At 42.7% G+C, this 20213-nt stretch overlaps 1 protein-coding gene across 1 annotated transcript in view; it reads left to right on the plus strand.

The window, feature by feature from the left end:
* The window catches only part of LOC146174143 (gastric triacylglycerol lipase-like), a 41748-nt gene that overhangs the window by 5540 nt on the left and 15995 nt on the right, over positions 1–20213 (plus strand). The window contains exons 2-4 of the mRNA XM_084585326.1: positions 2906–3122; positions 16421–16535; positions 19151–19301. Coding sequence (XP_084441452.1) covers positions 2906–3122; positions 16421–16535; positions 19151–19301 — 483 coding nt within the window. The remainder of the gene's footprint in view (positions 1–2905; positions 3123–16420; positions 16536–19150; positions 19302–20213) is intronic.

The following is a 20213-nucleotide window of genomic DNA, read 5'->3' on the forward strand; positions in this document are numbered from 1 at the left end:
GGCGAAGGCCTCTCCCATATTTCTCCACTTAACCCGGTTCTGTGCTAGCTGCATCCACTTGACCCCTGCGAACTTCTTAATCTCATCCGCCCACCTAACTTTCTGCCGCCCCCTGCTACGCTTTCCTTCCCTTGGAATCCAGTTTGTTACCCTCAGCGACCATCGGTTATCCTCTCTTCGCACTACATGTCCTGCCCATGTCCATTTCTTCTTCTTAATTTCTACTAGAATGTCGGTAACTTGAGTTATTTCTCTGACCCACTCTGCACGCTTTCTATCTCTTAATGTTACCCCTACCATTTTTCGTTCCATAACCCTCAGGGTTGTCCTCAACTTAAGTAGGACTTTCTTGGTTAGCCTCCACATTTCAGCCCCATAGGTGAGTACAGGCAAGATGCAACTGTTGTATACTTTCCTCTTGAGCGATACCGGTAAGCTGCTAGTCATAATCTGCGAGTGCTTGCCAAATGCGCTCCATCCCAATCGTATTCTTCTTGTTATTTCCTTTTCGTGGTCCGGATCTGCGGTTAATACCTGTCCTAAGTAGACATATTCGCCTACTACTTCCTGTATTTCGCTACCTAATGTAAACTGCTGTTCCTTCCCGAGGCTGTTGAACATTACCTTAGTCTTCTGCATATTGATTTTCAAGCCTACCTTTCTACTTTTCCTGTCTAGGTCATCAATCATTATTTGCAGTTCATCCCCCGAGTTGCTTAGCAAGGCAATGTCATCAGAAAATCGCAGATTACTGAGGTATTCTCCATCTACCCTTATCCCTAACTGCTCCCATTCCAAGTCTCTGAATACTTCCTCTAAACAAGATGTGAATAGTACTGGGGAGATTGTGTCTCCTTGCCTAACACCTTTCTTTATGGGAATTTTGTTACTTTCTTTATGCAGAACTATGGTTGCTGTGCAGCCACTATATATATCTTCCAGCACTTTCACGTACGGCTCGTCTACCCCCTGATTTCGCAATGCCTGCATCACCGCCGAGGTTTCAACTGAGTCAAATGCTTTTTCGTAATCAATGAATGCTATGTATGAGGGCTGGTTATATTCCGCGCATTTTTCTATCACCTGATTGATGGTATGGATATGATCGATAGTAGAGTACCGTTACCGAAACCCTGCTTGATCCTTTGCTTGATTGCAGTCTAAGGTTGTCCTGATTCTATTAGCGATTACCTTTGTAAATACCTTATACGTAACAGACAGTAAGCTGATTGGTCTGTAATTTTTAAGGTCCTTAGCGTCCCCTTTCTTGTGAATGAGGATAATGTTTGCATTCTTCCATGGTTCCGGTACCGTCGATGACACCAGGCACTGCGTATACAGGGTGGCCAGTTTTTCTAGCACGATATCCCCCCCGCCCTTCAGCAAATCTGTAGTTATCTGATCCTCTCCAGCTGATTTGCTCCTTTTCATAGTGTGTAGTGCTTTCTTGACCTCGTCCTTCGTCACTGGTGGAACGTCTGACTGTTTTTCCGTACCGCCAATCTCATTACGGTCCTGACTACTTTGGCTACTGCAGAGATCTGTATAGAACTCCTCGGCTACTTTCACTATCTTTTCCATATTAGTGATGACGTTGCCCGCCTTGTCCCTTATTGCATACATCTGGTTTTTGCCTATGGCCAATTTCTTCTTTACCGCGTTAAGGCTTCCCCCGTTCTTTACAGCATGCTCAATTTTCTCCATGTTATACTTCCTTATTAAGGCCACCTTGCGCTTATTGGTTAGCTTTGATATCTCGGCCAATTCGATCTGGTCTGTTGGATTGGAAGCTTTCATACTCTGGCGTTTCTTAATCAAATCTTTCGTCTCCTTAGACAGCTTGCCGGTATCCTCTCTAACTATCCTACCGCCTACTTCTACCGCGCACTCAGTAATGATATCTCTGAAATTATTGTTCCTTGCCTCTAGGGTAATGTCGCCTATATATATATTACACAATTATTGTGCGTTACAGAAGAGATCATTGTATAATTAGTGACACTGATCCTACACTGCCTCATTTTAAATATCGCATAGGCAATCGGGGGAAGCAGCATACAACAAGAGCCATTGTGGTCAGTACTTTGGAGTGGCGCTGGCAATATGGCCTAAGTAGCGGTCACTCAGGAGCATCGTTGGAAGTGTAACTCAGCGACAATGCCCTTTTGGGTAGAACAGAGATTCAACAGGACCATTATTGGAAATGTAACGCAGTGGCACTGCCCATATGGGTGGAACGGAGGGTAAACAGGGCTGTCATTTGACGTGCCAGAGAGTGGCAGTGCTAGTATGGGGAATACTAATGTCATATGGGGCCATCACTCGAAATGGCAGAGAGCGGCACTGCCTTTGTTGGGAAGCTAGTGGAAACATGGTTCCGTTGTTGGCTCTGACTTCACCAAGACTTCGATATCTCTTTCCTGATATTGGGCCTCTCCTTTGTGCTACCAGGGATAAGGGAAGCAAAATGAAGAAACGACATGCCTGTCAGTACTACTCAATACGTCTCGAATGCGCCTTGATATCAGTGCATAGATCAGGCAGCCATGATAACACGAAACTTGTTCCGCGTAGGTCGAGTCAATCTGTATGTTCTAATGCCGCGTCACTTTGAAATCACGCACTGAAAACATAGACTGATGTGATAGTAGATATAGACCGCTTCTACTGATGTGGTGCTAATTGACCATGAGGTGATCAAGCTTTTAAAGTTAGATAAGCAAAGTTCGCTTAATTAAACCTCCCACTAGCGCTTGCACCTGATGGTGTTACGTTAGCACTAAGTCGCAGATATATTTGATAAGCTTATGGTTAGAAAAATGTGAAATACTATCCGCTCATTTACGATTTGTAGATAACCAAGTCACCGCTTACCGCGAGTCTGAAAACCAGTTTACCATTACAGTGCGAGTTGATCAGACACTTTGACTACCCCTGCGAGACAATCGAGGCAACCACGGATGATCAATACGTCATTCAAGTTGATAGGGTGAATGGACAACGCAGGGACAACGCCACCACGACGGAAGACGGCACCGTACCTCGGAGTCCCATATTGCTCATTCCGGGAGGAGTCGGCGAGTGCGGCACTTTGTTCGCCAACTTGCCGGCGCAGAGCCCAGGTGATAAAGTGCTGACGTATGCAAATAGCGCACCCAGTAAACACTTTTGAGGAAACGGAAAAATTCGGAAGAGTAGACTTCACCTACATTCTGATTTTGTGTTAAATGCATTTTTTTGTCGACTGGCATAAAGGCAGGAAGACACATTTTAATTAAAAGTTCCTGTTAATTGAGTAGGTAGTTTATCTTTATAAACTATCAACCAGCTTTTTTTACCCACTTTATCTCTGTGCGCGGCTCTGGTTAACTTTTTCTATGCAACTACCTGTTTCTTCCCTGGTAAAAGTGGGTTTTCATATGTAACACACGCCCACCCGTACATGCGCCATGCTTTGCTGGCTTTTTTCAGCCACTGATTCCTTTAATTCTTTTTTATTTATATTCCCTTTGTCTTAATTCTATCCCCCCTTTCGGCCTATATACGCTGTGGCTTTGCGCCAAGTCAGTTGATAGCGCCTCTGTGTGTGTATGTGTACCGCCTCTCTTGTCCTTGTCTTTGTGGTACAAAACGCCTACACAATGTAATTCTTGCCTAATATACGCCCAAAATAAATTAGCCAGGCTTTTAAACATTTGCGTCACCGTATGAAACTTTCTGGGCGCTCTTAAAAGCTGCATCTAATAGTCTGGGGGATTGTGTTTCAACAGATGAAGTGTGTAATTGTGGTGGAGAGCACATGGCAACAGCGATTAACATAGTTTTATAGGCCGCTGAGAGATGGCTGGACACCGTTGGTGGCCGGAAAAGTACTATATAAGCTATACAGTAAATCTAACTCTCATTACGACTCGTAGTTTACAGGTATCACTCAAGAGGAAAGTATGCGACAGTACCATGTTATCTATCTTCACCTGTAGGGCTGACATCTGGAGGCTAACGAAAAGAGTTCTACTTAAGTTGAGGACAACCCAGAGGGCTATGAGACGAAAAATGGTAGGGGTAACATTAAAAGATAGGAATCGTGCAGAGTGCGTCAGAGAAATAACTCGAGTTAATGATATTCTTGAGCAAATCAAGAAGCAGTTGGAATGGTCAAGGCATGTAGTGCTAGAGAGGACAACTGATGGTCGCTTAGGGTGAGAAATTGAATTCCAAGTTAAGGAAAGTGTACCATGTAGCGGAAGAATGTTAGGTGGGCGGATGAGGTTAGGAGATACACAGGGGTCAATTAGGTGCCACTAGCACAAGACAAATAAATAGTTGTGATTAATGACATAGACAAGTTCTTGTCAAGTTTTCTCCAATATAAATGGCAAGACCCGCTCAGCGAAGCATGAACGGGACAGCGCCGCAAGTTTTCAGTTCAGCAGCCACGAAATCCTGTCTGTGCGTGCTTGGCAGGCGTGCTGAGGCTGCTGTCACCTTTTGCGGCCGGACCACAATGGCAGGCCACAGTAATAATTGACGCAATTTTTGAAAGGCCTTCGCCGTGCTTGAAGTATAGTGTTACTGATGATGATTATGAGTATGTTAGGTGGCCGCGGGTTGCTGGTTGCTGCATAGCTCCCCAGTCAGCTTTGACTTGGGCTTTGAGAGTGCGTCATTTTAGATCCTTAACTTTACTGCTGCCTTAGTCAAAGTCATTTAACGCATTGTTTGAGCTGCGGTGCTTCGCGAAGAGCCGACACCCCTTGCTTCTTTTACTTCGCACACCGTCTTCTTATTCATACACCTTACGCACTTTATACACACCGCCACATATCTCTACCAATATCCAACGCTTAATGAGAGAAACATGCACAGCCCTCCAATCTCCTACCTACCGTTTCCCTCCTCCGATACATATGTATTGTTTGTCAAGAAAAGAATGGACATGGACAGGGTGTGTTGTGAGAAGAGAGCATAACCGATGGCTAAAAATTTAAACGATTAGATAGCAACGGGATGGGGTGGCAGAAAATCAGACGGGTGGATAAGGCTAAGAAGCTCTTAGGAGTCAAGTGGATGTAGCTACACATGGCCGAATTAGTTAGAGAATAATGAGAGAGACCTTCGTCCTGCAGTGAGTGTAGTCCGGCTGATAATGACGATGTTGTCATTTGAACTCCAGCGTCAGAGATTTGTGTCGGCACTTACGGAGACTGCTTAAAATAATCAGACGCAGCACGGCTCAAATTTTAGCTTAAAATTAAAACACAACAATAGGAACACTGCCACACGTACCGCATATTAGCTAAGGTTAAAGCCCGCACCAATTCTGGTTTTCAGTGCGAGAGGTAGAAATCTGATCATATTAAGCAGTCCGAACTTTTCGCGACGATTACTGAATAAAAATCATCCAAAAGTGTTTAGCTGACCCTCTTAATATTATGCAGTAAGCGTTCACCTTTCCCCTGCTCCGCACGAATTTCCGCGACCCCATCCGCATGCTTGCGAGCGCTGCGTTCTTGAGGCAGAAGGATAGATGAATGGTTGGAAAATAAGAGCGTCCTCTTTGATGTATTGAGTCAGTTTTCACCATGCTAGACTCTTTTTTTCTATAGCTTTAATACTGTTTTCAATCCGTCATCTATTTTTACATTAGAGTTAATATTTGTTTTTACTCTTCCAAATTTATATCATGATTCTGCTTTGCAATCAGCAATGGCTTTTTGCTTACTTGCACCGATGCGTACTTCACAGAATACAGGTGTCTTTAAACCCTAGGGCCTAAGAGTAGGTGACTGCATCGGAATCGACATCCAGATGAATAGAATAAAATTGAAATAAAAGATTTTCAATTATTTGTTTGGATTTGTTTCGCATTGCATATTGGTTATGTCGTTGGTAAAATATATTTTCCCAGCTGCGTATTCTTCGCACCCACATCTAGCTTAAAAAGTAGGGCATTCTTCTGGTTTTGTCAAACTCTCTTGTGTTGCCAAAAAAAGATTCCTCCCTCACCAGCCTTTTCCAGCCTAGATTTTATTGTAGTCTCTTTTTTTTCCATAGGAGTTATAAAAATTTTGCATCCGGAGTTTTTTTACCTCCTGCTAAACTTTATTTTGACGTCCTTTCGCCACGCATACATACTGAAGAATTTTCCACATTTTTTCCTTCATTTTGAGTCAGTGATTTTCAGGTATAGCATTTCAATACTTTAACTGGCCAACTACTACCGTTCATTTGCGTGGGTGCTATTATTATAATATTTTACTCAGAGCTTTTCGTGCTTCGAAAGATGCCCTGCCCATATCTTCCTGTACCGGCCCATTTGTGGTGTTTCCTTTCACATCTAAAGCTAATTTCCGAACTGCTCTGTGATTTATTTCAACGTCGGCTGTACCTTTGTCTTTAGGTGCAAGCTGCATTCGCGAAACTAAGCTCTGGCACCATACTTCCTTCCTAAATCCCCCTCAGCACCTCATTCCTGTTGTATCATCACAATAACTTGTATTAAATATCTAAGTATCCTTTAACCCTTCCTGAATAACATTCTGTTCGTTCTTTTACACGCACGTCTGTCGCTCTTTTATTCATACCCCGAAATATTCTATTATCCCACCCTGGGAATCTCATGGCTTTGCAGTTGAAGCATTTGATTGCTTTAACCACGGAAAAGCATCAGACCTGAATTAGTTTTGCCAAACCCGAAGAGTATGGTGTTCCCTTGATCTCCGCAAGAATTAAATAGTTTCCGAAGCTTTCAGGCTGTCTGCTACAGTACAATATCGTCCGCAAAGATCCAACCGGGGAGGTGCTGCTCTACTAGCTGTCTTCCTAATCTATACGACATATTAATCAGAGATTACTTTCATGTAGCATTCTTTCCATATTTATTATATAAACGATGAAGAGCAAATGTGATAGAGGACAATCCTGTCTTTGTAATTAACATAGTTCGAGGGTTTGCGTATCTCTTATTCCTTGCCATGTAATTTCTACTTTATTATCGCGGCATATTTCTCGTAGAAAATTATTTATCTCATCACCAATGTTGTGCTTCTTGTGTAAGCCCCCCAGGAGCTTACCTCCCTGTATGATAGAGATGTTATTGTAATCAGCCTGTAGAATTTGATGTCCATCATATCTCTTTCCATGTTATAAATCAGATTCATTTACTCTACCATCTACTGCGTGGTTAAGCCTAGTGAATTATGACGGTTTTCTAAGCTTTCAACAACATCTCTTTTTATTGATTAAGTTCATTATTCATCTTGATTCAAATTTCGGCTATGCCTGCAGAATGTGCTTCTAAGAACATTTGCTGCCACCGTTTTCGGTTTAGACTGGCAAGTTCAAAGTTCCTTGGTATACCTCTGTTCTGTTGCGCCTTCATCTGTGGAGATTACCCTATAACCGCTGCGAAAGGACTCACTCATAAGCGATACAATGTAGTTCACTGTACCACTTGGCTCTAAAAATCCCTCTAAACGTTTTACCTCGAAATCTCCCTAGTGAAAAAACCCTGTGAGTCCACAATAACCTCATACAAATTCTCATACTAAACTGATACAAATCTCGTATAATCTCATACTAAAGTCATTTATCATATGAGAAATATATGAGAGTAATGAGATTTGTATGAGGTTAGTATTAGAAATCTGTATGAGGTAAATAACAGCGAGTTGGCGGGCTAATTGGTTTTGCATATTTAAGGAGCAGCGCGAAGGACGGGATACAGGTTATGAACGGGACACGGGTGTGTGAGGTTATTGTGACTCATATGGTTGTTTCTACTAGTGCTACACTTCGTTCCCAATTTTCGTGATTATTGTTAACCAACCAGTTTTTGTTACCCAACCCAACAAACTTTCTCCTCCATCTTAACTTGCATCGCAAAATTAAGCCACCAAGCTATTAGTGAACTGCTTTCTTTTGCTTTTGGCGATTCCCGGTACAATTAGTTTCTTTTGGCGATAAGATTCATTTTTGCTCTCTCCGCTCCTGAAGCAGCTGCGAATTATTTGCCTCCCAGTGTTCCCTTGATGCTACCCGTCATTGTTCACTGGATTCAAAATTTCCTTATTCCCCCAGCTTCGTTTCTTCCTCTTTGATTGCTACCAGTTTGCTGTTTTTTTTTCTTTTTTATTTCTAGCAATCATGAGTAATTCCACGTGTTATACCCGTACTTTGAAATGAACCGTTTTTCGATTCTTTCCTCTATAAATGCCTCTATTAGCAATGTTCGTTCATTGTTTAGTTGTGCATTTTCCCTTAGCTTTTTCTGCACCTCTATTTTGAAAATTGTCCCCAACTACAGAATAATCATGCTTATGCTAACTTCCAGCACTGTATTGCCCATTTTGGAGCTTGCTGTAATTTTCTGTGATATCAGGCAGCATTCAATGGTTGCCGGCATATTCCAAACTTATCTCGTGATTCACCTCTCACATTTAACACGTCTGTTGAAATTAACCGTGCTGTGTCCCTCACAGAAGTGTTTCATTAACTTACCGCTACAATAAGTGTATCCACCTGCACCTTTGATGTAGCCTTTAAAAGTCCCTCAACAGAAAAAATATCTGCATAGCACTCAAACTTGTTTATATCGTCACTGATATGCTTAAAGAAATTCTTGTTTTCTTGCATTTTTTTCCTGTTCGTAAATATACTACCTTTATCTAAGTCATTTACCGTTACTTGTTCCTGACACCCAAATATGTTCTTTGTAAGTTGATTGTTTTCCCTGGAAATTTGTTCCTCGGTAATTCATCATAGCTACACTTCGCCACGACTTCTCCGCTGTTGTCTTTTTTGCACTCTTTGGAGGTATAGCCATAAAAATGATGGCACTTCTAGATCCGTGAGATGAGTCTGACATTAAAATACGCACCAGTTCTGTCGTACTATAACTGCTGTTCAATTTCTAACCGTTTCGCTCTATTTTCACCTCCTTGCATGTTTATCTATTTCCTGTGAGAACAGTTTTCAGTTTTGTTTCTGAACCCTCCTTTGCTATTCTGTGAGGCTCAGGCTCCATTATTGCGCTTTTTCTGCTTCTCTGCTAACTACTCCTGATTCCGGAGCTCTCACAAATCTGCTAAAGAGGTAGTGCCAGGCCGCCAGGCCCCAATCTTTTTCTGCTCCCATCCTTCCGCTAAAAAAAATGCCATCTCGTCGAAACCCTCTACCAAAGCCTACCCGACGCACTTCTCTGTATATTTCTGCCCTTTCGAAGCAATTCTCGAGACTTAATTTCCTTACATCACGTTTGACGACATCAGCCTTCTTTTCCTTAACTATGTTCTGTCTTAGCACTTCCGCACTGTTCACACCCCATACTATCCCAAGCTGTGTTATAAACCAGGAAATCTTTTATACCCGCTTCAACCATTATTAGATTTCGCGTGCGTGAGATTGTTCGACGTCTCGGTGTTTATCAGTTCTGCGTCCGTAGTTCTCATTGGCAAAGTTAAGGTTGATACTCGCTTATCACCTTTTACACACTCGATTAGAGCTCGACCGCACCTGCACATGCTGGGATCCCTGCCGATAACGATATGCGTGCTATTTTGGTCCTCCTAAACTGCAGGCTTTTGATTCAGGTTTTCCGTGGCTTCTTTTGCGGGAAAATCTTTCTTCCTTACCCCTTCCTCCTTTCCCGACTAAATACATGCTACGTTTCTTAAGGTATCCTTTCCGGCCCATTTGACCTACTTTGCCTTGCTGCATTTTTTTCTGGTCCCAACCACGTGGCCCCCACTCGAAAGTCCACTATTGTTATCTGTAATCATGATGCTGGACATTTTTTTCTTATTTTTTGCGAAGGTGTCCTTGTTGTTTATTATTTTCTGCCTGTAGTAACTCCAGCCTCTCTTCCAAAGCACTCAGTCGCAACACGTAGCCCGGGGCGCTCACATCTTCCGGTCAAAAGCTTAGGCCTAATTCTAGACGAATATTGCTGCCATGAAATGTTCTCCATATCTAGAGAATCAAAAGAAAAGGTGTCGAGCAGCAAACACGCGTACGAATAAATTGTACAACTTCCGATCGCTTACGAATGGATTACGCCAATAAAACAGCTCACGAATGCGCGCCGACAGGAAAGAAAGGCCGTAAGAATAATAAGCCAAACAATTTTTTAACCTGTACCTAACCTGCCTAGCTTAAATTTCAATTTTAATACACAATTTAAAATACACAACTTATGAACTTGACGCTTTCAAATAACTCCTGCTGTTGCCGGTCCGTCCGTCTCCGGTCGCCTTGTGCATATAGAGCAAAGTTAAAACACACTTGAACCGCAGGGCTGTCAGATAAGTGCAGCTCGAAGCCCCGAGCAGGGTCAGGGCGCTTTACGGAGAAGTCGCACAGTGCAAGCAGCGGCGATCATCCTTATGCTTCATGTAACATTATGATCACATTATGTTTCAAATATATGTCCGATATTAGGAAACTTGTTATTTACCGCAAATAATATCTGCTACTGAGGAAAACAACTTCGTGAAATGTTTGGCAACAAGTAGAATTGAAGCCCATTTATTTACCTGCTTTATTGAAAACAAAGCTCAGATTTGATAACTACCGCTTCGTACGTCTCACTCACTGCGCACGCAAGGGCCCGTCGGAGAAAGGACTGTTAAGAAATGCCAACTAGTTTTCGGAGGACGTTCTTGGACGCTGAAAGAGCTATGCATGCTGAAGCTTAGGGGTCATTACATTTCACCAGCTATCTTTAAATACCAATAGAAAAAGATGCATGACTATTATGAAGTTAAAAAAACAAAACACAGAAAGCATGTAATTATATTCTATCACTTGACAGCAATGCGTTAACTGAAACAGCTAGGTATGTTATTTCCCAGCATCGGGTACATGCTATTGTGCCTTGTGATGGAGGAAACATTTTTTATTTTCAATTCAGGCAACAGGACTGGAATTACGATAATAGGCCTATACATAGCTGTGTCTGGCTCTTTTATGCCTATACGTACGCACTTGGTGTAAAGGTTTCAGAGATCTGTTTTCTATGCCGCTCAAGAGCACCTCATTATACACTCATCTCTAATCCAACATTTAAACTTTTTCTTAAGCGTAAATGACAAATATGTCTCTGTAATGAAGGACGCGTTTCTCTCCGGCCGTTCCAATCGGTTCGCGCCAGAGCCAAACGTTGTAATTTTGTCAGTTCCTCCAGGCGCCACCAGGCGGCAGTGCGCGCCTATGCGGGAAGCTCAGAGTAAAATATTATATGAGGAACGCCTGAGGAAATTGGACAGTAACAGATGGGCAGCTGAAGTATTTAAATACATGTACCTAAAAAGCGCTGACTCACAATGGAGGAAAAGAACTAGGAAACTAACTAGTAAGTATGCTAGTAACAAGGACGGAGAAATAAAGAGCATTAAGCAACAGGTGAAAAACACAGAAGGTAAAAATTGGATAAATTCGATGGAAAAGAAACAGAGTGTGGAATTATACCGAAAGTGGAAAATGCAGATCAGGAAGGAAGATTTTTTTGATAACTCAAGAGGCAGTGGCCTACTTTTTGATGCTAGATCAGGGTGCCTTAGAACAGGCAGCTACAAAAAGAAATTTAACAATGGCGATGACGCATGTGCTGTATGTGGATACTCGAGTGAAACAATTGCCCATATTATACTCGAATGTAATGGTATCCATCGGGAAGTTGGTGCAGGTGCAATCACTGTTCCTGAAGCTCTGGGGTTTAGAGATAACAGTGGCTGGGTGAATAAACCGGCGGTGGAAACTAGCAAAAAACGACTGGAAGATTGATGGCTTAAAAGCAGAGAAGTGACATAATGTTAGTAATGTAGGAACAAAATTTAATAAATAGAATGATGGTTTAGTTAACCATTCTAAATCAATAATTAAGATATAGGGAGAAAAATGAGCATGATAGCTACTGCTACCACCCCGTTTCAAAGGGGACGCTCCTATATTCCATCCATCCATCCATCCATCCATCCATCCATTCCATCCATCCATCGATGCATCGTCCAGCCCGCTCGCGGCGTATCTCCGCTGGCGGTTCTCTCGTTTTTTGCGCGTGTACATTGACGAAAAATTTGATACGAGCGTGTCACGTAGCCTTTCATTTTTAGCTGGTTTTCCAGCAAAGACTGACCGCAATTGTGTCCGAAATGTTTCACAATTTAAGTGTTATGTTCACTACCGAAGCGGAGTGGTTGATGTTCTTGCTGCGTTCACATATGCGTTCCGTTCTACTTAGAATTTACGCATTGTGCTCGTGCAGATAGTTTTCATTGCTTGTCAAACAGTTACTCGTCAAGACTACCTCGTGTATGTGGTAGTCTTTGAGTGCCTAACGGTCACTCGTGAAGCCGGCTGTCAATCAACGTTACGATGGTATGCTCGAGTGGTCAAGGGCATGCATGTTTCTCAGCTGCAAGGTCTTGTTGCAGTTTGGTGAACTGATGAGACATTCGTTTTCCTAAGGGTTCTGCGCTTCCTTGCAAATATAACAAATTCCAGTGGAGCGTACATCGCTACATTCCATGTGTAGCGTACATGTCCCTAGCTTATGTTGCTTACTTCGAGAGGTGCTCTCTTCTAGGTTTGTGCAGCAAGAAAGGACCACACCACTGAAAAAACGAAGATAATCATAGAAACGTTGCTTAGGCCACAGTTTAACAACGCAGGAAAAATAGTAATTGATCAAGCAGCTTACCGGAAAAAGGAAAAAAACACTGCTGAGCAAGATAGGAGCTGCGTGTTTAGTCTGGCGAGTTTTATCTTTGCGAATAGAAAACTACGCAAGTAGTCATCATCTGGTGATTAAACTCTGTAAATAACGAAATGTTTGTGTGCACTTCTTGATTGTGCTTGCCCATATTGTTTTTCTCTCTCTTCACCTCATGAGCTTTTTAAATAAAGAAACGTGTCTTTTTTAAATTGCTCGCAGTGTTTGCCTACTAATTTAGTTCAGAAAGTGGCTAGTATCATTACAACCGGCGGATGTTTAGTGCCAAAAATGTTCTGGTAAGTTTCGCATATCATTGAAAGTTAATAAAAAATTGCGAACTAGTGTGGCAGGCGTGTATGATAGTGCCATTATTCTATAGTCTAATCATAATTCGTTTGAATTAACTCACTTGCTCGGCTTGGCTCTCTGCGTGTATAGGCACAGGAGTAAAAATAAAAAATAAAAGCACTGCACCCAGTCTGTAGCATATCCAAATAAGTGAAAACAAGAAATAAGCTGAAACTCGCGTGATAATTGCGCACATTTATGCTATGGCGGGCTGCGTAGTTTATAAACGAGGTAATAGCTTCTCCTCACTATCGATCGTATAAGCTGATCCGTTTTTAACGGGATCACTTCCGAAAACCTCGCATATACTCATATGACGGCAGAGGTGCCTGAACGTGCCCCAATTACCCTTCACCTTTATATCGAACTTTTTTTTTACTACGCAAGCTTGCCATAAGGCATATTATAAAAACCCATCTAAATGGTTTTGCGTAAGGACTCTATAGAACTTGCTTGCTTACGATCTTCCAAGGCTGCTTTAAAACCCTGCGAGAAAAAAAAAACGCTATATCGTGACATGCATCTAAGTAAGCAATAATCATGTGGCTGGGGTGGAACCATTCAGAGAATTGCATTCGTGCGATGGATATTTATGTAAGTCGCCGCACTCGTAAATACTGTATTTAGCGAGTTAATGAACTCGCAAAAATACGGCGTGTATATACACAGTCAGAAAAAAAAATTCGCGGAACCGCAGCAGAGAGCGCCAGAGCAAGCATGCATGCTTCAGGCAGGCATGCAGCTTCGGGTAGTCGCTGCCTAACTTTGCGCATGTGGGCCTATTATTATTAGTACTTTAACGATAGCGAAATTGTTGGCTGCCATCTTGCCCGTGGCATTTTAAAGCTGGCAGCTCGACTGTGGTACGAGCGCTAGCTGAGGAAACTCGTGTTTTATAGTTTGCGCCAAGCTCCGGCGGAACACTTGATGCATAAGTGGCGAGCGCCGCGGTGCGGCGAAAGACGCTGCCACGCCTTTTTTCCAACTTACGCTCTCTCCAGCCGATTGGAAAGGCCGGAGAGAAACGTGCGCGCGGAGGTGATCTCGGAGGCCATGCTATACCACTCGACTCACAGCAGACCTCACAAATGTTAAGTGAGCCAGGATGTTCTTTAGAAAGCCATGGGTAGCTTCACCTGAAAGAACTAGTTCACGTGTTTGCGTTGCTTACGTTCGCATAGGAACTTATTTACTCTAATAAGGAAATGTTTCCACGGCCCCGAGTACATACTGTGCACAATGTGTCAACACAGCATTATTGTAACCTGAGTGCTCCTCATCTCAACAATGGGCTTCACCTGTGCACTGACTCCATCCAGTAGAAGGCGCGTTGTAACTGTTGTCCTTGCTGTGTAGAGTAACACTGTTCTTTGCCACACACTATTTTTCGTCTACGGGTTTTGCTAGGGTCGATGGCCAGCCAAGTACACGCCTGAAGGGAGCACGTATAAGCAGCTTAACGCATTACTGCAATTTTTCTGGCTGTCTTTAGCGCGTAATACATGCGTGTCTTGTTTTAGTTTGGCAAGTTGACAAATTTTTCACAAAGCTATGAACGTTTTTAAATTTGACTCACAGGAAAGGTTCGGAGTTAGTTTTCGGTCACCAGTTTGGCTTCGGCCACATGCGTTTGTATTATGACCGCTACTGTTTACAAATATTCATTCACAGCCGTTTATAGTTCAACTTCTGTTTGCATATAAAAGAGAGAGACCTGGCTGTAGTTTCCTCTGACTTTTGACGTCCAAGTCAGAGTAAATTATACACGATGTATTAAACTTCATGCCACCGTGCCAAATGACTACGCGAAGTTTTAGCACGAGCCTTGAGCTTCTAAATAAATTGTGCTCGTTTTATAGCTCGATATCTTCAGAAACCTATTTTTTTTTTGCTAAACCTGTTTCACAATTCATTAGTGTTAAAAATTAGGAGCCCATTTCGTTATCTTCCTGATTAGTGGCACGATAACGAGAGTATATTTACTTCAAATACGTGTTTAGCTATGACGAAATATGGCGCATTGACTTGGAAATGTTTATTTAAAATAATATTTGTTCTATTCGGGATTTTATTTTCCCCACCTCTCTATTCTTTACTTTCATTTCCTAATATTTACCCAAGTAATTTGCTTAGTTTTTATGATAACTAATCAACATTATTACATTAGTATTATTAACAACCACTCATCCAACTTCCCATTCGTTAGTTGGCACTTATCCACTACAGGCATTCCTTTTGTCTGCTTATTTCAAATACTTCAAGCTACTGTCCACCACAGACAAACAGCAACTGAGGTACAGCGGCGACCTTTCTACCGTACGAGCTGTATACATTTCGTGTAAGACCTAACTACCACACTACTACTAATATTTCATTAGTGCACTTGACTAATGAATCTAAGGTCGCAGTTGCAGTGCCAGCTGTCGACCGTGTTTCTGATGTAGGCGAAACGCAAGGCGCCCGAGTCCTGTTCAATATCAGTGTATTATACAGCGCTCTTTACCGCGTTCCTTCTAATCAATGATTCCTTAGAGTATAAAAATTCATGTTTAGTGTCAAAACTGTGTCGTTATGGGTGAGTTGCATCCCTTTTCATAGCCACTTTCTTAGGTGAATGCGGTAATATTTCTGAACGACACAAAGTGTGCGCCTAATTTTTATTATGCTTATAGACAAGCTTCGGCGCAATGGACAGAAAGGCACTAAATAAGTAAATACAAAAAGCCTTTTATCTTAGCTGTTGTTATCAATTTGGCATCACAAAACATGCCCTTTCTCAGGTATGCTAGGGCGACTAGCTCAAAACTACAGATCGTTCATTTCACTTTCCCGCCATCATAATCACAGAATAGCCAATATGTAGCTTTTTTCCACATGCCTGTTGTTATGCGTTACCACGTACAACGTGCAGTGCAATTGAAATCAATAGGAATTAAAATTTAGAAACATCGTTTCAAAAAAGACCATGTTTGCTTTTGAATACGTATGCGCCTCTCTATTCGAGCCGATGCCTATCCAATTAGTATCGAAACGTATGTAGCTATTTTTATAAGGAGAGAAACATGATAGTGCCCATTATGAAGTCAGGTTGCTCTTTGTTGCTGTATTGCACGCTGAATTGTTGGTAGCCAACTACAGTTGTACCCACGAAGCTGCCGCAAAATCCATTTGGGAGCTACTCATTGTACAAAACTCGATATCTTTTTCTCTGCTGAAGCTGTAAATTGTTGTCCTCGTATATGTAAAACCTGCAGAGGAGGTTTTTTTTGTCATAAATGATCGATGCAAAACTTGCAAACGCTGCAAAACTATGCGGAAAGAAATCAAAACGCTGTTTATATCCCTCCACTCTTATGACAGGTTTCCTGCTGGCTGACGCCGGCTACGATGTGTGGGCAATGAACACAAGGGATATTGCTTTCCGGACTCACCACTTGAAACTAAAGCCAGACGATCCTCTATACTGGCAGTGGAGGTAAGACTTCATGTATGATCGAGGCTCAAAATCTGCAGTATATATTTTGGTCTAAATAGGCATGCTAAAAATTTGAGTATGTGTGTTGTTGGTACTCAAACTGCTTGAAGAAGACAGCTATCGTTATTCACACGTTTGGTGATGTAAAGAACGCGTTTTTATAACTACCCCGCTTTCTCAATAATCGCTGTCTATGATTGCAAAATTCTCCCAACGATTGGCTATATATAAAAGTAGTATTATTTACCGGGCCGTTAGTATTTCATTTGTAATATATATTCACATATTACTTCTTGAGTGTCGTAGAGGTAAATAGTCATTCAAGATGTCCAGCAGGCTGATATATTCTATGTACCTCTAAAGAAGGCTGCGCCTATCCGACCTCCGTTATTGACATATGCACTTGAGACCAAAGTGCTCCGTCACATACTATGTGTTTCCCTAGTTAGACGAAATAGATCTACGCAATTAGGGCACTTCCGTGCGGCTATCATAGCTGGGCTTTTGGTGTATTTGAATTGAGGCAATATGGGCGACAAACATCATGGCGAAATCAGGACCGTTGATTCGACAAGTCAGGGGGAAATGAAACCGACAACGACCTTTGCATTAGCATTTACCAAAACGAACTTCGCCAAAGCAATGCTCTTGGATTTTGATTTATAATTATCCACGTTGAACCTGTGCAGTTATATATGTCTTTTGAAAGAGGACGTGATTAGCACGTTGTAAGCGCGCCTCATCTTGGTGAGCTTTCAAATCCATCATCAGAATCTTCCTACCTACAGAACAGAAAGAATACTTTTATAACGAAAATGAAAACGCTTTCTTTGTGGCCACTGTCTAGATCGCGTACTGTTTTTGTGCTGTAGATACGTATTTAAATGACCATAGAGTATGAGCCGGAGCTAGAGCGTTTTAGGAGTCACCTCTTCGTACAACGCTTTGCAAATAACTGCCGGTAAAATCTTGAGAGTCCTCCCCAACGAGCTGAAACGGTTCAATGCCTGCTTTTCTGAAAAAAGGCCTAGTTCAAAGGTGAAGGAGGGCAAGTTGGTAGATGTCATGGTGTTCGTTCAAATACGATTCCATTTTACGAGGTCTGTAAGCTAGAATGCCTTATTTGCCTATTTTAGCGTAGTGAAACCCTATCAGCATTGCATCCTCTCTACTAATGTTCACCGATAAAAAATATCACACGGCGGTCAACTTCCTCATTCTAGATGAAGAGTAAACATCAAGTGGTGAGATGAAGCAGTTGAAATGCACAGACTGTAATAAACTGGACATGTTTCAAGAAACATTCCGAGAGCACTGCAGAATGTGCAGGGAGAAATGTGAAAGCCAGAGCTTAGCTGCTTCGCACGGTGCATCGCACGCCCCTTCATGAAAAAAAAACAACGTGCCGTTATACGCAACAATGTTTACAGCCGAGCTACAATTAGTTTAGAGGAAGGGAAACGCGTAGTATCTGTCACTCGAGGAATTCCACTATTATCATCCTCATGGTGTAGGGGTATGGGGTGGCTGCTCCTGGCCCCACGGGGCTGGAACTTCTGGAGCCACTGCCGCTTGCGGCGGGGGCTAGTCTGCAACCGCATTTTTTATCTTTTATAGGCCGTCATTGCACCCACTACTATTCCGATGGTGGACGACGTCTGTTGCGATGCGCATTGTTCTCTCCCCGTATTTTCTCTTCTGTTCGCACGAGGTTTCGGAGGTCGCTCAGCTGCAGAGCCAGTAACAGGCCCGTGAATTTTCTTTCCCTTTTCCCCTCAGTCGCAACAACAACCTCATGGTGTGCATAAAAAATTATAACGTGCGTTTCACGATCCTGGGGTAGCGCACTTAATTTAAATAGCTCTGCTGTTGAAACGAGGGATTTTTGTGACGAAGTGGCCGCCGCAGTGTTGCGGTGTTAAGATGCTCGATTACTGTGCCGAAGTACCGGGGTTTGACACCGATCTCCAGCAACTGGATTTCGATTTAGGCGAAACGAAGAGCCGTTCGTGGGCTGAGCGATGTCATCCCACCTTCGTCGCTTCCCTTACAGCACAGTTCAGTTGTCCACGGATAAGTGTGAGAGATACTGCGCTTTTGTTTGCTATGAGAGAATTAAAAAAAAATGACGCATCAGGATGATTGACAAGTGAACTCTCGCGGGTCCCCGCGGAATCTCGCGAAAAGGTGGGACACTTCTCGCAGATGCTCACTGCTAACGCACGGAGGAGCTGGCGACTTATGAGCCATTAAAGGCCTTCGCCTTAATAAATCTAATTCTTAGATATATTGAAGGTCGCGTTCATTCTAAGCAACGTGGTCTGAAGCGTCAGTCTGCTGTGCAGCCTCACAGACCTCTGCCTACTGGTGTTGTTATCTTCCACCAAATGACTATATGTCGTGAAGGGACAATGCTGCTATTCGTATGGAGTGTGACGCCATTACCTAATTGGAATATCATCCCGATGCCATATGCCAGGCCCAAAACGTTGTCGCAAGTCACAAAATAGTTATTTCTGTTGATCATCATTCGTTATCTTCTGTTTTCTACCAAAGCCAAGGATGTACACGTCATTATTGTGTGTTTCTTCATTTCTGTTCATATCTTGGTGCAGTTTTGATGAAATGGGCCGTTTTGATATAGCTGCGGTCGTGGACCTGATCCAGAACACCACCGGTGTTGCCAAGGTGCCATTGTTAGGCTACTCTCAGGGGTTCACTGCCAGCCTTGTCCTTCTCTCTACAAGGCCCGAGTACAATGACAAGGTATGTAAATGATATATAGAGAAAGAAGTGATCGTCATGGGAATAATAGAGCATACTGCCAAAGCCTTATTCATCGGATGCAAAGGTTACGGCGCTCGACTACTGTTCCCAAAGACGCGGGATCGAATCCCGGCCTCGGCGGCCGCTTTTTAATCGGGGCGAAAAGCAAGGCGCCCGTGTGCTGTGCGATGTCAGTGCACGTTAAAGAACCCCAGGTGGTCGAAATTTCCGGAGTCCTCCACTACGGCGTCTCTCATAGCCTGAGTTGCTTTTGGACGTTAAACCCCACAAACCAGGCATGCATGTGTTGTGCGATGTCAGAGCACGTTAAAAATCGCCAGGTGGTCGAAATTGCTCTGTAGCCCTCCACTATGGCTTCTCTTTTTCTCTTTCCTCTTTCACTCCCACCGTCCAATTCTCCCTTATTGTGCTGGGTCAGGTGTGCGCAGAAACAAATTATGACGAGTAGTGCGAGTTTCCCTTGTTCTGAACGTATTAATACTATTATTATTATTATTATTACAGCACCTACGTTTCTGTCAACGGTACCACTTTGCTAAACAAATCATAATTTCCTCTCTTAACAAGATACTAAGGTTTGAGTCTTGACATCTTTTTCGACAAATACACAGTTTCTCTCGAGGTTAAACCCTGATTTGACGGAGGAAAATATTTTTACTGTAGGGCAGATATCCTTGCCTAAGCTCCTACTATTACTATATATATATCCGAGCGCAAGGTCTGTTCAGATTTCTCTGCCGATTTTTTTACCTTCATTCAAAATCAAACTGGGATTTCTTCCCTACGCGGGCTCCTCTCTCTTTAGCGTTCTCGGTATCGATCCTACTACTTCTTTATATTTCTGTTGCTTGTTGGCGAGCTCTATTGATCTGGATGGTCCGGCTAAGCGCG

Source organism: Amblyomma maculatum, chromosome 11 (assembly GCF_055883805.1).
Source record: "Amblyomma maculatum isolate TAMU_Amacu chromosome 11, ASM5588380v1, whole genome shotgun sequence".
Lineage (NCBI taxonomy): Eukaryota > Metazoa > Arthropoda > Arachnida > Ixodida > Ixodidae > Amblyomma > Amblyomma maculatum.